Genomic DNA, 20977 nt, shown 5'->3' with positions numbered 1-20977 from the left:
TCAGCACACTAAACACACACCCACACTCAGCGCACTAAACACACACCCACACTCAGCACACTAAACACACACCCACACTCAGCACACTAAACACACACCCGTACTCAGCGCACTAAACACACACCCGTACTCAGCGCACTAAACACACACCCACACTCAGAGCACTAAACACACAGCCACACTCAGCACACTAAACACACACCCACACTCAGCACACTAAACACACACCCACATTCAGCACACTAAACACACACCCACACTCAGCGCACTAAACACACACCCACACTCAGCGCACTAAACACACACCCACACTCAGAGCACTAAACACACACCCACACTCAGCACACTAAACACACACCCACACTCAGCGCACTAAACACACACCCACACTCAGCGCACTAAACACACACCCACACTCAGCGCACTAAACACACACCCACACTCAGAGCACTAAACACACACCCACACTCAGCACACTAAACACACACCCACACTCAGAGAACTAAACACACACCCGTACTCAGCACACTAAACACACACCCGTACTCAGCTCACTAAACACACACCCACACTCAGCACACTAAACACACCCCCACACTCAGCGCACTAAACACACACCTACACTCAGAGCACTAAACACACACCCACACTCAGAGCACTAAACACACACCCACACTCAGAGCACTAAACACACACCCACACTCAGAGCACTAAACACACACCCACACTCAGCACACTAAACACACACCCACACTCAGCACACTAAACACACACCCACACTCAGAGCACTAAACACACACCCACACTCAGAGCACTAAACACACACCCACACTCAGCACACTAAACACACACCCGTACTCAGAGCACTAAACACACACCCGTACTCAGCACACTAAACACACACCCACACTCAGCGCACTAAACACACACCCACACTCAGCACACTAAACACACACCCGTACTCAGCTCACTAAACACACACCCACACTCAGAGCACTAAACACCCACCCACACTCAGCACACTAAACACACACCCACACTCAGTGCACTAAACACACACCCGTACTCAGCGCACTAAACACACACCCACACTCAGCACACTAAACACACACCCACACTCAGTGCACTAAACACACACCCGTACTCAGCGCACTAAACACACACCCACACTCAGCACACTAAACACACACCCACACTCAGCACACTAAACACACACCCACACTCAGTGCACTAAACACACACCCACACTCAGCACACTAAACACACACCCACACTCAGAGAACTAAACACACACCCACACTCAGAGAACTAAACACACACCCACACTCAGCACACTAAACACACACCCACACTCAGAGCACTAAACACACACCCACACTCAGCACACTAAACACACACCCACACTCAGCGCACTAAACACACACCCACACTCAGCGCACTAAACACACACCCACACTCAGAGCACTAAACACACACCCACACTCAGCACACTAAACACACACCCACACTCAGCACACTAAACACACACCCACACTCAGCACACTAAACACACACCCACACTCAGCACACTAAACACACACCCACACTCAGAGCACTAAACACACACCCACACTCAGAGCACTAAACACACACCCACACTCAGCACACTAAACACACACCCGTACTCAGAGCACTAAACACACACCCGTACTCAGCACACTAAACACACACCCACACTCAGCGCACTAAACACACACCCACACTCAGCACACTAAACACACACCCGTACTCAGCTCACTAAACACACACCCACACTCAGAGCACTAAACACACACCCACACTCAGCACACTAAACACACACCCACACTCAGTGCACTAAACACACACCCGTACTCAGCGCACTAAACACACACCCACACTCAGCACACTAAACACACACCCACACTCAGCACACTAAACACACACCCGTACTCAGAGCACTAAACACACACCCGTACTCAGCACACTAAACACACACCCACACTCAGCGCACTAAACACACACCCACACTCAGCACACTAAACACACACCCGTACTCAGCTCACTAAACACACACCCACACTCAGAGCACTAAACACACACCCACACTCAGCACACTAAACACACACCCACACTCAGCACACTAAACACACACGCACACTCAGCGCACTAAACACACACCCACACTCAGAGCACTAAACACACACCCGCACTCAGTGCAGTAAACACACACCCACACTCAAAGCACTAAACACACACCCACACTCAGAGCACTAAACACACACCCACACTCAGCGTACTAAACACACACCCACACTCAGAGCACTAAACACACACCCACACTCAGCGCACTAAACACACACCCACACTCAGCGCACTAAACACACACCCACACTCAGCACACTAAACACACACCCACACTCAGCGCACTAAACATACACCCACAGTCAGCACACTAAACATACACCCACACTCAGCGCACTAAACACACACCCACACTCAGAGCACTAAACACACACCCACACTCAGAGCACTAAACACACACCCACACTCAGAGAACTAAACACACACCCACACTCAGCACACTAAACACACACCCACACTCAGCGCACTAAACACACACCCGCACTCAGCGCACCCACGTAGCGTCCTGACGGGGGGGGGGTTGCCTGGCACATCGGGTTTTAATCCGAAGGGCCCCTAGCGGGAGAGTCCCATGGTTTCCCGGTGCCAGGGGATTGGCCGAGCCTCACAGGACAGGTCACATTGCGGTGCCCCTAAATTGGCTTGAAATTGGATGGGCGCAGAAAGACAAGGTCCCCTGGGCCAACCGCAATGAGGTACAACTCGTGGGGGGGGGGGGGGGGGAACGGAGGACGGAACCCTGAGCAGGAAGGGCGCAAGACACAGGGAGAGGGACTGCGGCACGGGTAAGCGCACCATTGGCTGCGCCGGTACAATGGCACCCCGGGCCTTTGAAGTTAACAATATTGAAGGAGTAGCCCGGGACGATTGGACTCAGTTGCCTTCTACCTCCGGGCCGTCAAGACCCACTCCCTGCCGTCCTGCCTCCTCGAGCCGCTCGCAGCGTCCGTGTGATGCCAGCGAGTGCTGCTACGAGGCAGTGATAGGTAAAGTTTTCTCTCGTCCTTCTCCCTCCGACTCTCGCAGCGTCCGTGTGATGCCGTGAGTACAGCTTCGAGGTACGTGGTAGAACCCTTGAGTGACTGGGTTCGTAGGCAGAGTTAGGCTCATCTCTTCTCGCAAAGAATTCCCCCTCCAGGTAGAGGGTATCTGCGCCGGTAATACACTTTAGTTCAGGGGATCGGTGCAGTGTGATTTCTGTGTGTGTGGGTATAACCTCGGCGCGGTGCTGGTAATTTGAGCGTGTGTGTGAGGCGCGCGTGTATTAACACATACACGGCCGCCGATGCTGGCGCGTGTGTGTGAAACACGAGCGCCTGCAGTGTGCCGCGTGAGTAATTAGGGCGGGGCGGGGTGCGATGAACCCTTGAGCATCAGCCTTGGTGTGCAAGCGGATTAGGGCTTAGCCACCCGCAGGGTGCGCGCGCTAATGAACACCGCCGTTTACTTTAGCGCTCACCTTTGCGCGAGATAATCGCCTGCAGGGGCGCGCGCGTGCACGCCACCGCGTTCGCTTGTGGGGTGGTGTACGTGGGCGTGTGCGAGATAACCCCGGGCGGTGGTGAGCCAGCCGAGTAGCGATGCCCCTCAGAGAGGGCGCTGGCGGGGGGGGGGGGGGGGCGATCACCCAATCGGCGAGGAGGAGGGGGGGGGTGGAGGGGGTGGACGTCGGCCTCCACACCAGCAGTCACTGGCTGCTGAGTTAAACAAACTTGACTCACAGCAAGGCCGCGTGGATGATGGTGATGCGTACACCAACAACAATTACCCTGATTGTACGGCTTAAGTGGAGCTACAAGAAATGGGAAGCAGGCGATTTCTCCGCACACTCATTCCGTTATTCACAGCCTCCACACAAGGCGACATGGACAACGACAAGCTGGACTCGTTCACACCAGCCGGCCCAAAGTGGGTCGGCCAGACCCAGGTTCCGTGTCAACTCTGGGACCTCGTCCCGACCCGCTCCCCCCCCCCCAAGTCTCAACCTCCTCGGCCCCCCTCCCCATACCCACCGCCCCCGCTGAGATGTTATTTTAAATTTTGTTCGCTCAGCGAATCTTGTTTTACGATGTTCCGCCGATATGGAGCCCGGGTAAATAATACGAAACCAAAGGGAGGGGTCCCTCTTGCCCCCCCCGTCCCCCCGCCCCTTCACTCGTCCCCCACCCCCTCCCCTCTTCAGCAACATCCATTTATCTGTCTCCAGCAAAGTTGTGAAATCCCCCCCCCCCGCCCCCAAAGGCCCAACGTTGAGTTTCGAAAACACACCCGCAGACAAAGATCCCCCGTATAGCCTCGACAGGCTGTTGGGGAAAGTGCTGTTAGCGAGCACCTATGAAGGTCAGCACGGTACACGAGGGGGTGGGTGGTCAGCATCACGCCCGACCGCCTTTGTCTCCCCAGTGGCGATGTTTTTACACACCGTACCAGGTACGCGTTTGAGGCTGAGTCGACCTAGGGGAGGCCCATGACCGGTTCAGATAATCGTCATTGAGTGTTGGCCACAAGCGAAAATCTTTCTCGGGTCGCCGGGTTCGTAGCGCAGCGTAGCGCCAACCGCTGCACCACCGCTCCGCTCGCAACCGCAGACGCACACAGACGCACCCACAGAGACACACCGACGCACACAGACGCACCCACAGAGACACACCGACGCACACAGACGCACCCACAGAGACACACCGACGCACACAGACGCACCCACAGAGACACACCGACGCACACAGACGCACCCAGAGAGACACACCGACGCACACAGACGCACCCACAGAGACACACCGACGCACACAGACGCACCCACAGAGACACACCGACGCACACAGACGCACCCACAGAGCCACACCGACGCACACAGACGCACCCACAGAGACACACCGACGCACACAGACGCACCCACAGAGACACACCGACGCACACAGACGCACCCACAGAGACACACACGGACGCACACAGACGCACCCACAGAGACACACGGACGCACACAGACGCACCCACAGAGACACACCGACGCACACAGACGCACCCACAGAGACACACCGACGCACACAGACGCACCCACAGAGACACACCGACGCACACAGACGCACCCACAGAGACACACCGACGCACACAGACGCACCCACAGAGACACACCGACGCACACAGACGCACCCACAGAGACACACCGACGCACACAGACGCACCCACAGAGACACACCGACGCACACAGACGCACCCACAGAGCCACACCGACCCACACAGACGCACCCACAGAGACACACCGACGCACACAGACGCACCCACAGAGACACACACGGACGCACACAGACGCACCCACAGAGACACACGGACGCACACAGACGCACCCACAGAGACACACCGACGCACACAGACGCACCCACAGAGACACACCGACGCACACAGACGCACCCACAGAGACACACCGACGCACACAGACGCACCCACAGAGACACACCGACGCACACAGACGCACCCACAGAGACACACCGACGCACACAGACGCACCCCGTCTGTGCTGCCGGGGTCAAAGTTGCCGTGCGTTCAGAGAAGTCGATGATATGGGGGAGCTATCGGCAGAAAGCAGTCCACCACTTTGCGTGGGGAGGACGCTCTCAGGAACTTGGTACCGTCACAGAACGGCGTCTGAGGTCTCTCAGTTGCCCGCTTCGCACCCCGCAGCCCCTCCCCCACGTGCCCTGCCTGTAGAGGCGGGGTCCGGTCGCGTCAAACTCAAAAGAAAGTTTTGTTTTGCAACTCTCAGAGCTGAGTTTAGTAACGCCCCACGAGACAAGCGGCTTCACCGCGCTCGAGAATCCGCGTTGAGACAGCGGCACGACACCAGCCCCGCGCTGGGCTCCCTGGTCCACGTGGTCCCTGGCCCCACGTTGGGCTCCCTGGCCCACGTGGTCCCTGGCCCCACGCTGGGCTCCCTGACCCCACGCTGGGCTCCCTGGCCCCACGCTGGGCTCCCTGACCCCACGCTGGGCTCCCTGGCCCACGGGCTCCCTGGCCCCACGCATTGGGTCGCAGAGTCGCACCCCACGTGCGGGGGGTGACACGTTCCATGGCACGCGACGTGCTCTCATTGAAAACTTTCCCTCCGCTTCGTCGCTGCTTATTATCAACTCAGCTCTTCCGAAAGCTCTCCCGTGTCACTGTGTGTGCGCGTGTGCACTTGTGTGTGTTTATATTTAGCACGATGTGTGTACCTAGCCTGGCACAAGAGTTGTGGTGGCGTCACTCTGTGACCAGTGGCGGCTGTTGTGTTCTTGGGGGTGTGTTTGCGTGTGAATCTCTGTGTGTATATGCGTCTGTATCTTTGGCCATGCCCCGAATGCCCGTGTGTCTGTAGCTCTCTGGGTATCTGCGTATCGCTGGATGTATGCGGTCACGCCTTGCCTAAATATACTCGAGGGACACGCGAGACACTTTCCCTCCCCTCCCTCTCCGTCGCCTCTCCTCGCCCTCTCACCCCCACCTCTCTCCGTGCCTCTCTGCTCCCCGTGGCTGTGGAGTTGACACGAGCGATGGCTGAACTTGTGAGGCTTGCAACAGCTGCTGCTGCTGCTGCTGCTGTCAGCCAGCAGAGCCTCGCGTGGTCGCCGCGTCGCTACCGAACGCGCAGGCGGTGCAACTGCGCTAGGGCGCGTTGACGAGAGGAGCCCCCAGGCTAGAGAGAGGTGGGGGAGGGGGGGGGGACATAGCGAACGGGTGAGGGGGGAGGGGACATTTAATTCCCAGCACCAACAATTCCATTCCATGACCACGCTGCTCTCCATCACTGCGCACAGCAGAGAGGTGAGCTGCAGGTGAGGCACAGGTGCGAGACAGGTGAGCCGCAGATGAGACAGGCGAGACACAGGTGAGCTGTAGACGCGAGCCGGAGGTGAGAGGCAAGTGAGCTGTAGGTGAGGGAGAGGCGGGACGCGGGCGGGCGAGCGAGAGAGGAGAGAGGAGAGAGGCAGCTGCCTTGCCGCGTCTCTAAAGTCGGCTCGGGGTTTTACCCCGGTGTTGGAAAATAGCGGCAGAGTCACGTTTCATCACCACTTGTCTCACGCACACGCACGGACACGCACAGACACGTGCGCACATACATACATACAACCGCCATTCGCCACTAAGTGGCGGTGACGTCACCACGGCGCCAGTGCCAGACTAGGTGCACTTTGAGGTCACGTGCAGTGTTTGAAGGTTCGCTGGCAAGAGGGCACGGAACGGTTGACTGAGATGACTGGGAGATGCACCACGTGTGCTCCCTACTGTGCCACCTCGCTACGATTTATCCGCACGGCGGTGTGTGAGTCTATGGGTCTCTGTGTGAGTCTATGGGTCTCTGTGTGAGTCTATGGGTCTCTGTATGAGTCAATGGGTCTCTGTGTGAGTCTATGGGTCTCTGTGTGAGTCTATGGGTCTCTGTGTGAGTCAATGGGTCTCTGTGTGAGTCTATGGGTCTCTGTGTGAGTCTATGGGTCTCTGTGTGAGTCTATGAGTCTCTGTGTGAGTCTATGGGTCTCTGTGTGAGTCTATGGGTCTCTTTGTGAGTATATGGGCCTCTGTGTGAGGCTATTGGTCTTTGTGTGAGTCTATGGGTCGCTGTGAGTATATGGGTCTCTGTGTAAGTCTTTGGGTCTCTGTGTGAGTCTATGGGTCTCTGTGTGAGTCTATGGGTCTCTGTGTGAGTCAATGGGTCTCTGTGTGAGTCTATGGGTCTCTGTGTGAGTCTATGGGTCTCTGTGTGAGTCAATAGGTCTCTGTGTGAGTCTATGGGTCTCTGTGTGAGTCTATGGGTCTCTGTGTGAGTCTATGGGTCTCTTTGTGAGTATATGGGCCTCTGTGTGAGGTTATTGGTCTTTGTGTGAGTCTATGGGTCTCTGTGAGTATATGGGTCTCTGTGTAAGTCTTTGGGTCTCTGTGTGAGTCTATGGGTCTCTCTGTGAGTCAATGGGTCTCTGTGTGAGTCTATGGTGTGAGTCAATGGGTCTCTGTGTGAGTCTATTGGTCTCTGTGTGAGTCTATGGGTCTCTGTGTGAGTCTATGGGTCTCTGTGTGAGTATATGGGTCTCTGTGTGAGTCTATAGGTCTTTGTGTGAGTCTATGGGTCTCTGTGTGAGTCTATGGATCTCTGTGTGAGTCTATGAGTCTCTGTGTGAGTCTATGGGTCTCTGTGTGAGTATATGGGCCTCTGTGTGAGGCTATTGGTCTCTGTGAGTATATGGGTCTCTGTGTGAGTCTATGGGTCTGTGTGTGAGTATATGGGTCTCTGTGTGAGGCTATTGGTCTCTGTGAGTATATGGGTCTCTGTGTGAGTCTATGGGCCTCTGTGAGTATATGGGTCTCTGTGTGAGTCTATGGGTCTGTGTGTGAGTATATGGGTCTCTGTGTGAGGCTATTGGTCTCTGTGAGTATATGGGTCTCTGTGTGAGTCTATGGGTCTCTTTGTGAGTCTATGGGTCTGTGTGAGTCAATGGGTCTCTGTGAGTATATGGGTCTCTGTGTGAGTATATGGACACCATCGACTCAATGCACCTGAGAACCCAGACAGTGGCTGACACCCAGATTCGAATCCAGGATCTCAGCAGCGCCGGTACAAGTGTCCCTTGACACGGTCGTGATATGAACCCCCCTGAGCCAGCGAGCCGGTCACCATATTTCACTCGCACACGCGGGTATTTATAAGGTACCGCGTCGGGGGCTCTGTGCCAATGACCCCCGCCACTGCCTCCCCACCCACCCCCCACTGCCCCCCCACCCACCCCCCACTGCCCCCACCACCCACCCCCCACTGCGCATTCCCGGCTGAGCGTTCCCGCAGCGCTACCCCGGTCCGCGCAAACATCAGCTGCGAGGTCGCGCCGTTGGGAGGGGCTGGTGGTGATGGTGGTGGCTTTGGTGGTGTTGGTGGTGGTAGCTGCACAGCATTTAAGGGGGACGCGCGGCGCGGAGGAAGGGGGGTGAGTGGGGTGGAGGAGGGGGGGTGAGTGGGGGTGGAGGAGGGGAGGTGAGAGGGGGTGGAGGAGGGGGAGGTGAGTGGGGTGGAGGTAGAGTGGGGGTGGAGGAAGGGGGGTGAGAGGGGGTGGAGGTAGAATGGGGGTGGAGGAGGGGGGTGAGTGGGGGTGGAGGAAGGGGGGTGAGTGGGGGTGGAGGAGGGGGGGGTGAAAGGGGGTGGAGGTAGAGTGGGGTGGAGGAGGGGGGGTGAGTGGGGTGGAGGTAGAGTGGGGGTGGAGGAGGGGGGGGGGTGAGTGGGGTGGAGGGGGTGGAGGCGGTAAGAGGGTGGAGTGGCGTGGTTGGGTGTTGGCACACAGAGAGAAGGAGAAGGGGCACCGGGAGATTGACGGCCGCGTTATTTGCGCAGGGGACGGCTCTCTGTCTCTCTCTGTCTCTCTCTGACTCTCTGTCTCTCTCTGTCTTTCTCTGTCTCTTTCTGTCTCTCTGACTCTCTCTGTCTCTCTCTGTCTCTCTCTGTCTCTCTGACTCTCTCTGTCTCTCTCTGTCTCTCTCTGACTCTCTGTCTCTCTCTGTCTCTCTCTGTCTCTCTCTGTCTCTCTGTCTCTCTCTGTCTCTCTGTCTCTCTCTGTCTCTCTCTCTGTCTCTCTGACTCTCTCTGTCTCTCTCTGTCTCTCTCTGACTCTCTGTCTCTCTCTGTCTCTCTCTGTCTCTCTCTGTCTCTCTGTCTCTCTCTGTCTCTCTCTGTATCTCTGTCTCTCTCTGTCTCTCTGTCTCTCTCTGTCTCTCTCTGTCTCTCTGTCTCTCTGTCTCTCTCTGTCTCTCTGTCTCTCTCTGTGTCTCTCTGTGTCTCTCTGTCTCTCTCTGTCTATCTCTGTCTCTCTGTCTCTCTGTCTCTCTCTGTCTCTCTGTCTCTCTCTGTCTCTCTCTGTCTCTCTGACTCTCTCTGTCTCTCTCTGTCTCTCTGTCTCTCTCTGTCTCTCTGTCTCTCTCTGACTCTCTGTCTCTCTGTCTCTCTCTGTCTCTCTCTGTGTCTCTGTCTCTCTCTGTCGCTCTCTGTCTTTCTCTGTCTCTCTCTGTCTCTCTCTGTCTCTCTCTGTCTCTCTCTGTCTCTCTGACTCTCTCTGTCTCTCTCTGTCTCTCTCTGTCTCTCTCTGTCTCTCTCTGGCTCTATCTGTTTCTCTCTGACTCTCTGTCTCTCTTTGTCTCTCTCTGTCTCTCTGTTTCTCTCTGACTCTCTGTCTCTCTCTGTCTCTCTCTGTCTCTCTGTATCTCTCTGGCTTTCTGTCTCTCTGTGTCTCTCTCTGTCTCTCTGTCTCTCTCTGTCTCTCTCTATCTCTCTCTGTCTCTCTCTGTCTCTCTCTCTGGCCCTCTGTCTCTCTCTGTCTCTCTCTGTATATCTGTCTCTCTCTGTCTATCTGTCTCTCTCTGTCTCTCTCTGTCTCTCTCTGTCTCTCTCTCTCTGTCTCTCTGTCTCTCTCTGGCTCTCTCTGGCTCTCTCTGTCTCTATCTGTCTCTCTCTCTCTGTCTCTCTCTCTGTCTCTCTCTCTGGCTCTCTGTCACTCTCTGGCTCTCTCTCTCGCTCTGGCTCTATCTGGCTATCTCTCTCGCTCTCACTCTGTGTCAGGTTCTGGCTCTCTCTCTGTATCTATCTGACTCTGACTGGCTCTGGCTCTCTGGCACGATTTGTCTCTCTCTCTCAAACGCGCTCTCTGTCTCTAAAAGGCTCTCGCTCTCTGTCTCTATCTGGCTCTCGCTCTCTATCACTATCTGGCTCTCTCTCGCTGTCCGTCTGTGTCTATCTCTCGCACGACGAGGGCGATGGACGACACCGACGACGAGGTGCGAGACCTGACGGCCAGGTCCTTCCGAAGTCTTTCGTTCCCCTACGAGGCGCTCGAAGACAGCGGCTCCCTCAAGGACATCACGCCTGCGCCGAGCAAGCACCACGAGAACAACAACAACAACCACGATCACAACAACCACAACAACCCCCACGATCACAACAACCACAACAACCACAACCACGATCACAACAACCACCGCAGTGAGCGCAGCGAGCACGGCAAAGACGAGGGTAAGCTCATCGATCGTAAAGACGAGGGTAAGCTCATCGATCGTAAAGACAACGCCGACGCCGACGACGAGGACGAGGAGTCGATACTCAACCGCTGGCCCACGTACGTGGACCTGGGTTGGACGAGCCGCGAAGTCCGACGTTCCACCGCCAAGGGGGAGCAGGGGGAGGTGGGGGCAGGGGTGGGGGCTGCGGGCTGTCAGGGCCCGGCTAGAGGTGCTGTGAGTGTCGCGGTGCAGCAGGACGAGGAGGAGGGGGAGACGGGAGCAGCGGAGAGAGTTGATATTTCCATGATGCCTGGCGGCGAGGATATAACGAGAGTCTCGGCATCGCGCGTGACACTCACCCAGTGGGCAGCGGCAATGAGCTGCGCGCCCAAGAGGGACGCGGTGCTGGAGACGCTGCTGCTGCAGCAGCTGCAGCAGCACCACCACAAGCACCAGCAGCAGAAGCAGCAGCAGCAGCAGCTGCAACAGCAGCAGCAACAACAACAACATGAACAACAACAGCAGCAACAACAGCAGCAGCAGCAACAACAACATCAGCAGCAGCAGCAAGCAATCACGTTTGACACTGAGCGCAAAGTGACTTCATTTATGTCGGGCATGCACGTGGAGGAGAGCGGAGAGGCCTGCTACTTGAAGCAGCTGTCACATCGGCAGCAACATCGGCAGATCTACCATCATCATGAGCAGCAGCAGCATAATTATCATAATCAGCACCAGTATCATCAGCACCAGCAGCACATCTGGCGGCAGAGCGAAGGTCAAGTCGAGTTGTCCGCCCAGGGAATGTCCGGGCACGCCAAACAGGCGTCAAACATCCTCAAGAACGTCATCTCCAAGAAGATGCAGCTGGAGCAGGAGTTGAAGATGGAGCGCGGGGAGGTGGTGGACACGAGCGTGCCGAGCGAGTGCGGCGACTCGCGGGGCACGGACGAAGCCGCCCGGAGCGCCGAGAGACGCGGGCAGGGGCAGACGCGCGTGTCCGTCCACCCCGACGTGGGGCGAGGTGGCGACGGCTTCGACAGGCGGCTCGTCTCCGCGTCCGCCAACAAGTCGAGCGCCGGCGGGGAGGCGCCGCGCTCGAGCACCTCGCAGCAGTCGGTGTCGCAGAAGATATTCCTGCACAGCGAGAACAGCGCCTTCACGTCGTGGGAAGAGCGGCGGCACGAGGCGGCCGCCGATCTGGGCGGCGCGGCGCGACGCGACTCCAGACGGCAGACGACCCGACTCGACATCCCGCACGGAGGGGCCAGAATTGTCCAAGATGACGACGAGAAGAAGAAGAAGATGATGATGCTGAAGATGATGATGAAGCTCCCGCAGACGGAGCTGGCGAAGCGCAGCTACAGCAGCAGCAGCCTCTCGACCTCCGAGGGAGTCCGCAACGTGCCGAACGATGATGGCGACGGCGCTGACGCCGACGACGACAGCTCGTGCTACCTCGCCGTCTCGGCCCCTGTCCACGCGCTGAACTCCGCCATGGTGGTGGTGGTGGAGGGAGACGGGAGGGAGAACAAGACGAAGCAGAAGACGCAGAGCCTCGCGCGAGACGCCGCTACCACGGGCGTCTTCAGGAGCCAAGACCCCGACCTCCTGCTCAAGGTGGGCGACGCGACGCGGAGCGGCGGCGCCCCCGTGTCGCGCTCCCCGGAGATCAAGATCAGCATCCGCAAGCGCAGCGGGGACAGCGGCGCGAACCCGTTCAGCATCGCCAAGCTCCTCACGCCGAACATCTCCGCCGGTGGCATCGACGACGGCCATCACCGCCGTCATCACGATCATCACCCGACGAGCCACGTCGCCTCCATCTCGGCGTCCACCGCCAAGCCCACGCCGAGTTCCACCCTCCCGGCGATTTTCAAGATCGAGCCCGTGGACGTGGCGCCGTCCCCGGCGAGGCTGGAGGAGAAGGTGAAAGGTCAGGCGCCCATCCACCACGTTCGCGACGTGCGCAAGCTGCTCAAGAGCTCCTACCCCGTGGGGCCTCGCGAGGACCGCGCTGACTCCAGGTCCACCACCTCGGATCACAGCTCCGTGGGGACGACGGCGGCCGCGGCGGCCGCGGCCGAGGCCAGAGGCCATTCGCGAGGGTGCGATATCGCGGCCACCAACGTCACCACCTCGTCGTCCTCGTCGTCTTCACGCGGTCCCAAAGCTGTGGCGCCGCTCGTCATCAACTACAAGTCCATCACGCGGCAGGAGCGCGGTGACAGCAACGGGGACGCCGTGAAGGCGCGCGCCGCGGACGCGAGGTTCGGAGCCGTGACGACGGCGACGGTGGCGGTGGGCGGCGCCCCTCTGGAGGGCCCTTGGGGGCGAGGAAGCGCGGAGGAGAAGGGCGCGCAGCAGCGCTGCGGGATCAAGGTGGGAGCGGCCGACGAGCTGGCGGGCAGAGGTGGGCACGCCAAGCCGTCGAGCCAGCTCGCCGTGGAGAAGCTGGAGGCGGCGGTGCGCTCCATGGAGGACCTCTACGTGTACGAGAACCACGAGTGGCGGCGGCGTCACGGGGCCGAGGCGCCGGTGCCCGAGAGTCACGTGCTGTCGCTCATCGCCTGCATGGAAAAGGGCGAGAAGGAGAAACAAGCGCACGCGGACGGGGCCGCGAGAATCGTCCGAGTGCAGCAGCAGCACCAACAGCAGCAGCAGCAGCACCAGCAGCACCAGCAGCAGCAGCAACAGCAGCAGCGCGCGGCGCCGCTCGCCGCTGCATCCGTGCCGCTTCCATCGTCCCGCCACGTGGCGCTCGGCCCCTCCACGTGGTCGGCTCAAAAGGTCGCGCACAAATTGCCGCATATCTTTGGCACGCCGCAGACCGTGGCGGCCGCCGACTCCAAGCGGCAGCAGCAGCACCACCAGCACCAGCAGCAACAGCAGGGGATGGTGATACGGTCCGTGAGGCCCCCGTGTCCCGCACGTGCGGATGAAGCCGGTGCCACTGCGTTCGCCCAGCAGCAGCAGCAGCAGGAGGAGGAGGAGCGGGAGAGGTCGGCCGAGGCGGCTGCTGAAGTGGGCCACTACCTCACCATCCCCGTCAAGGCGAGCGCCCGAGACGGGAGTGGGGACCGCGTCTCAGGCAAGCAGCCGCAAGCTCTGCTCGCTCCGCCTCCCACGGTGGCACCCAGGACTTACAGGGAGGCCAGCAGCCAGCAGCACGCGGCGCAAGTGGACGGCAAATCGCAGCAGCAGCATCAACAACAGCAGCGCAGACACACGCACAGAGCGATGGATCCGGACGAAAGAGGAAAGCGTCCCGCGGTCGGCAGCGGAAGAATGAGCGCCGCGAGCATCAAGAACATCCACGGCTTGAACAGCGCCACCGCCAGCGGCCACTTCGCCAAAATCCACACGACGTCCGCTCAGCAAATGTGTCCTCCATCCCCCCTGATCCTGCAACCCGCGCACTCGGCGCTCGCCTTCTCGGCGGCCCCCGAGCGTGACGAGAGGCGGCTCCCGCTGCCGCGCGCCATCGCCGGCTCGGCGAGCCCCGCGCCGCCGACGGCGTCGCACCGCCGTCTGCTTGTCGACCCCGAGTCGGGCCAGTGCTACCTCGTGGACGCACCACCGCCCGCGCAGCCGCAGCGCAAGACGCTTCTGGACGTGGAGACGCAGCAGTACGTGGAGGTGTCCGTGACCCCGCAGGCAGAGGGAGCCGGAGGAGTGGGAGGCACCGCGGGTGGCGTTTACTCCGTGGCCATGGCCCCCGCGCAGTTCCTTTTCACGGCGGCGACGCCCGGCGCCTTGGGGTCACACTTCGTGATGTTTCCCGGTGTCCTGTCCACGCGCATCCAGGCCATGCCCGCCGGTTATGAGTACCAGCATCAGTTGCAGCAGCAGTTGCAGTATCAGCAGTTGCAGTATCATCATCATCAGCAGCAGCAGCAGCAGTACTTTCAGCACCAGGGATCGAGCGGCCTCGTTGAGGAACCTCAGAGCTCGCAGGGGAAATGTTTCTTCCAGAGCGGCAAGGAGGAGTCTAGTCCAGCAGTGGATCGGCCCTACTTCCTGCCGTCGGGAAAGGTGCTCGGCCCGGGGAACCAGGGCGTGTTCGCAGTCCCGGGCTCCGGAGGCGAACTGGAGCTGCTCAAGGGGCCGACAGCGGTCTCCTTCTGCTCGGCCGCGCAGGCGCAAGGCCCCCGCGTCATCGTTGCGCCGCCGTCATTCGACGGCACCACCATGAGCTTCGTGGTGGAGCACAGCTGAAGAGGGCAGCGGCGCCACGTGGTGAGTTGGCGCACGCACGAACGCAAGTTGAGAGGGGGGTTGGGGTGACCCACACGCAGCTATCACCGCCCCCTCCACACTAACGCCCCCCCCACCCACCCCCAACTCGGAAGCCCGGGGTTCCGTGTCACCTTGTGCCGCACAGGGACAGCTGCCACTGGGGGTGCGCTTCAAAGAATAATAATAATACGACTGTAATCATGCTGATCTAGAGTTCGATTCCCGCTCATAGCCTCACACCGGAAACGATTATGTGAACCGGTCCTGGGCCTCCCCTCGGTCGACTCAGCCTCAAATGAGTGCTTGGCGCGATGCGCAGACGTCGCTACTACGGGATGCAAAAGCCGGGCGTGGTGTTTGTCCAGCCACCGGCTCATGCCCCGCGCCGGCCGTCATGTCAGCTCGCTCGTAGCACGTGCAGCTAACCGTCTGCTCATGCTCTACGGGGTGGGGTGGGGGGGCCTTTGTCGTCGCGTGTTCATGTGACGCTTTGAGTTCGCCGAGCCAAGTTAAGCAAAGCTACGCAAAAAAATCAAACAACATTATTGTTTTTGTTGTTGTTGCTGCTGCAGTAAATAGGTCATCAATGTAAATGTCAATGGGCTGCCTGATTCCCCGTTGAGCCTCTAAGCTGCTCGTGTAAGGTGAGACGGCGGGAAAATTCTGTGCCAGCCCCTTGGCCTGCATCCCAAACGGCGGCGAGCTCGGCTGCCGCGACCTCCACCCCACGCGTCTCTCAATTAGCGCGGCAATTATCGGACTCAATGGGCGCTGGGTGAGCGGGATTATCTTGATATCCACCCTGCAGTGGAGCGGTGGCGCAGCGCTTAGCGCATTGCGCTGCGAACCCCGTGGAGGTTTCGTTTAGATTCCCAGCCAAGGCGAACGTCAGTGGCGGGCAAGGTGGTGCAGTGGTAATATTCACGCCTCGCAGCAGCAGCAGCAGCAAGCGCCCACGCTCGTTCCCCGATTCGGGCGCCTCTCTGCGTGCGGTTTGCAAGGTCTCCTATTCCGCAGAACGCGAGTGAGTCTGTGAGAGTGTAAGTGCGTGCGATCGCGGGATCTTTGTGTCTTTTCTCCCCCTGTTCTGCAGAATGCGTGCGAGTGAAAGTGTTGAGTGCGTGTGTGTGGGTGCACCTCGCCTGAGTGGCGAACGGCAGCTGCTGTTGTTGTTGCTGCTGCTGCTGCTGCGCGTGTCTGTGTGGAGTTTGTGCGTTGCCTCCCTCCCTGTTCTGCATTGGCTTCTCCCCGGGTTACGGGCGCCACGGTGGCTAGGAGATGTTAACTACCTCGCCTGGTATGCAGGAGGTCCTCGGTTCTATCCCGACCCTGACACCTGCTGTATATTTGGAGTTTGCGTGCTCTCATCGTGTTCGCGTGGATTTTTCTCTGGGTCCTCTGGTTTCCCCTTGCACATTTACAAACATGCGTTTAGAGTATTGGCTACTATACATTTTCACGTGATAAGCAACTTCTTTGAGTTATCATAGCTCAGTGGGCCTTTACCTGGTCAAAAAAAAAACGGAGTCCTCTAGTTTCCTCCAGTAGCCAAAAAAACATGCAATGTACCGTCACTGGCATTGGCCAAACATCTGAATGTAACAACAGGACATCACTGAAAAAGTCTTCAGATTCAGCTAATTTTTCCTGAGTAAATAAAATATTTGAATCGGTCCTGGGCGGCTCCCCCCCCCCCTTCAGTCAATCCGCACAGATTAGCGCGGTGAAGTATGGTCAAGGCGGTGAAGTATGGTCAAGGCGGTGAAGTATGGTCAAGGCGGTGAAGTATGGTCAAGGCGGTGAAGTATGGTCAAGGCGCCTCCGTGACGTGCGGAAGCCTTCATCCAGCAGTGGATTGACACGGGGATGTCAACCTTTGCCCCCCCCCTCCCGCCGCTCTCCCTAAACCATTACAGGCGACATGGAAGAGACGTTTGAGGTCTTGGGGGGACGCGAGTTGATCCGGATAGGTTTTCGTAGGAATGGGACCACTGCGAGAAGTAGCCACGTTGGGTCTTACCCCGGAATGCCTCGCCGAGTCTCAAGATTCTCTTTTGCCGGAAGGATGCTGCTCATAGAGCGAGACTAAGGCACCGTGCAGATACATCACTGCCGTGTGCTGACTGTGTCGTGGGTGTTGGTATCCGCGCCGTGCTCACAGTGCAAGGCGATCACGGAGAAAGGCGCCGTCGTCGTTGTTTCAAACCGGGGTCCTTCGCGGGCAGTCTGATGCTCGCCCCCACAGGCCAAGGTGCTGAGTCACCTTGTGCCGCGCAGTGATCGTCTGCCGCGGGAGGTGCCCTTGCATTTGCGTCGAGACGAGACGCAATTCGCTCGTGGCGCGTCGATCGCTCCGAGCCATCGGTGTCGTCTAGCCACTGCTGCTTGCCCCGTGTCTCCCCCGCGCGACGCGGCTCACCCCGAGTCGCGTGTCCGCCCCGTGCCCTCTGTCGCGTGCAGGGGAGCCGGCGCCCTCTGACCCCGGCCGGGAGCCACCCTGCTGCTGGCGGCAGGGCAACACGGCCTCAACGACGCAGACGCGAAACGCCGTGGCGAAGGTCCGGATGGGATTCGCGTCGCTCTCCCTCGCCTAGGGGGGGGGGGGGGGGGGGGGGAGCGACCCACGGCCCATGGGCCGGACGCGGACCGCTACTTCATTTCGTGAGGCCTACCACTCCTAAACAACATTCATTGGTCACCGCAAGCCGCACTGATCGGGCACTAGACGGGGACATTTGCGACCTGGCAACGAGCGCGCGTGACTCGCCACGAGTTTCGCTGCCGTCACTGCGAGGGCCTCTCGGGGTGGCGAGGACCGACCGAGCCGCGCGCAGCTTCAACGAGTCGCTCGCTCGCCACGGCCACTGCACGTGGAAGGCCCGACTGGGCCCTCGCTCAGGAAAGGTTCCCCACCATTGCCCCCCCCCCCCCCCCTTTAACACGGTGGCGTGTCCCGTGACCTGTGGCCAACATCGACATGGAGGCGTCATCGTGGCCATAGTCGCTGATGCCACCACCACCACCGCCGCCACTGCACCTCCTCGCTCTCCACTGCCTCTCCCCTTCCCCAAATCCCACAGCTGGAGCCACGCAGCCACCGCCGCGATTCTGCCCCCGCGAGGGACGTGGGGGGAGGGGGGTACGGAACGACGATGGAATTTTCTGCACCGCCCTCTCCGAGCCACAATGCCTATCACACCTGTTATTCTCGGTGGTCGCCTTGCCAAGCCCTATACAAAGCTTAGCCCCGCTTAGTCTCATTAACCCCCCCCCTCCTCCCCCACTTTGTGCAAGAGCGCAGAAGCGTGGTCACCACATCTACGCCTCATATAAGGAACGAAACAGGTGGACTACTCCACAAATGTGGCTGTCGCCTGATGGAGCTGGTTGTAATTACTGGCGAAACGTCGTGCTCAGTTTGTAAATGTTGTGGCTTGGCTCTCCAACACACCGGTTAGTGCTGTACTAGTGACGAATTGGCCACGTTCTGTTTACGTGACGACCCTTACTAGTTGGCTGTGTCGGGTGGTGGCGGGTTTAAACGACACATTTATACATTTACACGATCTAACCCAACAAAACCTCTATTATGGATGATATCGGTCGCGAAATCCTCCTCCTACTCCCTGTTCAACTTCGTTCCCCACGTCTAGCTGGGATTGGGCGCGTGCTGGGTGATGCTGCCTTGCGGTTCCTTTGCGCGAGTCCACGCGGCGCGGACAATCGCCTCGTGAGCCGAGGAGGGCGGCGCCTCGTGAGCCGAGGAGGGCGTCGCCTCGTGAGCCTCGCGTCCTTGAGTCGGCTCCCGAGGCTCGCGCCGCGCGCCACGAGCCCAGCGTGAGAGTCGATTGAACGAGACGACGATCACCCATCTTGCGTCGCAACCCCCACGTGGTAGTTTAATTTTTTTAAATTTTCGAATTTGTTAACGTGACAAAAATTGGGTATCGTTAATTTTCAGAGCTCGAACGTCAACCAAATTGATTAACAAAACGAGGTCGTGGTGGTGGTGGTGGTGGTTTTCTGTGCAGCAAACAGCTGCCAGAGTCGAGACCATCAACATCGCTAGACTCGAGAATCCCGGTTTTTAATCGCAGTGACTCAGACGGGGGTGCGAACCCAGGCTGACGTGGGTTGGGTGGTGGAGGGCGGTGCGGGCTCGGAAGCCGCGGGCCCTGGGAGCGAACGCGGAGTAGACGCCACTCCCTGGGGCCGAGCGGATCGCGTCTGGCGAGGTTCGCTTCTCCAGAAGTGGCCCACGGAGTGGCGGCGCGGATGACACGTGCCGGGGCTGTGATGCGCGCGCTGGTGTGTGTGTGTGGTGCTTTTGCCGTGGCTGCCATGGTAAGGGTGAGGATGATGCTTTCACGTGGTTTGTTTTTTTTGCGATGTGATATTCCCCCTCCCCCACCCACCTCGTTGTTGTGCGAGTTGACTGAAATTTCGCTGCGCGCAGAATGCGTTGAGCGCGCAGGTCCCCACCTCGGTGTGGCCTCGGAGACTGCATGGGGCGAGTGCTGTTAGCGAGCGCCTATTAATGGTGGCGGTGTGACCAGGACCCCATCTTGTCAACTTCGTTGTTTGCTCCCAGTCCTAAAGTTAGACACAGAGCCCCGGGTGTCTAGCTTAGGCTGAGCAGGTTCAAATATAATTTGTTGCCTTTGGTTGGGAATTGAACTCAGGTGACCTGGATTGCTAAGGACTATGCATTGCGCCACGCACACATACGCATAGACACTCAGAGGCACAACAACAACAACCGCCATTCGTCACTAAGTGGCGGTAACGTCACCACGACGCTTATGCCAGGCTATGTGCACCGTTGAGGCCACGTGAAGTGTCGAACGCCCGCTGGTAGGTCACGGGGCAGACCCAGTTGCCACGGGTCGACGGACTGAGATGACTCTCATAGACACACATTCATACACACACACACAGACTCAATGATTCACAATAACGCATGCAGAGACCAACACCATAGCCAGCTAACTTCGTCTGTCCAGTGCTGTTGTTTATACACAGTAGCTACGGGCCCCGCACTTACTACACATGTGTAGTAGCTACTACATGTGTAGTAGCTACTTGTGTAGCTACTATATGTGTAGCTACTACTTGTGTAGCTACTTGTGTACCTACTACATGTGTACCTACTACATGTGTACCTACTACTTGTGTAGCTACTACTACATGTGTAGCCACTACTAGTGTAGCTACTACTACTAGTGTAGCTACTACTACTAGTGTAGCTACTACATGTGTAGCTACTACTACATGTGTAGCTACTACATGTGTAGCTACTACACGTGTAGCTACTACATGTGTAGCTACTACTTGTGTAGCTACTACACGTGTAGCTACTACTACATGTGTAGCTACTACATGTGTAGCTACTACTACATGTGTAGCTACTACATGTGTAGCTACTACTACATGTGTAGCTACTACATGTGTAGCTACTACTTGTGTAGCTACTACATGTGTAGCTACTACACGTGTAGCTACTACACGTGTAGCTACTACATGTGTAGCTACTACTTGTGTAGCTACTACACGTGTAGCTACTACTACATGTGTAGCTACTACTTGTGTA

The 20977-nt window shown here is 58.2% G+C and overlaps 1 protein-coding gene across 1 annotated transcript; it reads left to right on the top strand.

Moving 5' to 3' along the window:
• The first annotated feature begins 9375 nt into the window (after positions 1 to 9375).
• LOC116951006 (uncharacterized protein C4orf54-like) lies at positions 9376 to 20386 on the top strand. The gene is made up of 2 exons (XM_032969269.2): positions 9376 to 15387; positions 17848 to 20386. Exon 1 carries the CDS (start codon positions 10906 to 10908, stop codon positions 15364 to 15366), a length of 4461 nt encoding a protein of 1486 aa, XP_032825160.2. The 5' UTR covers positions 9376 to 10905; the 3' UTR covers positions 15367 to 15387; positions 17848 to 20386.
• The last annotated feature ends 591 nt before the right edge of the window (positions 20387 to 20977 follow it).

This window comes from Petromyzon marinus, chromosome 41 (genome assembly GCF_048934315.1).
Source record: "Petromyzon marinus isolate PM22_M1 ecotype Great Lakes invasive population chromosome 41, UKy_Petmar_22M1.pri1.0, whole genome shotgun sequence".
Taxonomy (NCBI): domain Eukaryota; kingdom Metazoa; phylum Chordata; class Hyperoartia; order Petromyzontiformes; family Petromyzontidae; genus Petromyzon; species Petromyzon marinus.
This window is presented reverse-complemented; position numbering and strand designations above follow the sequence as displayed.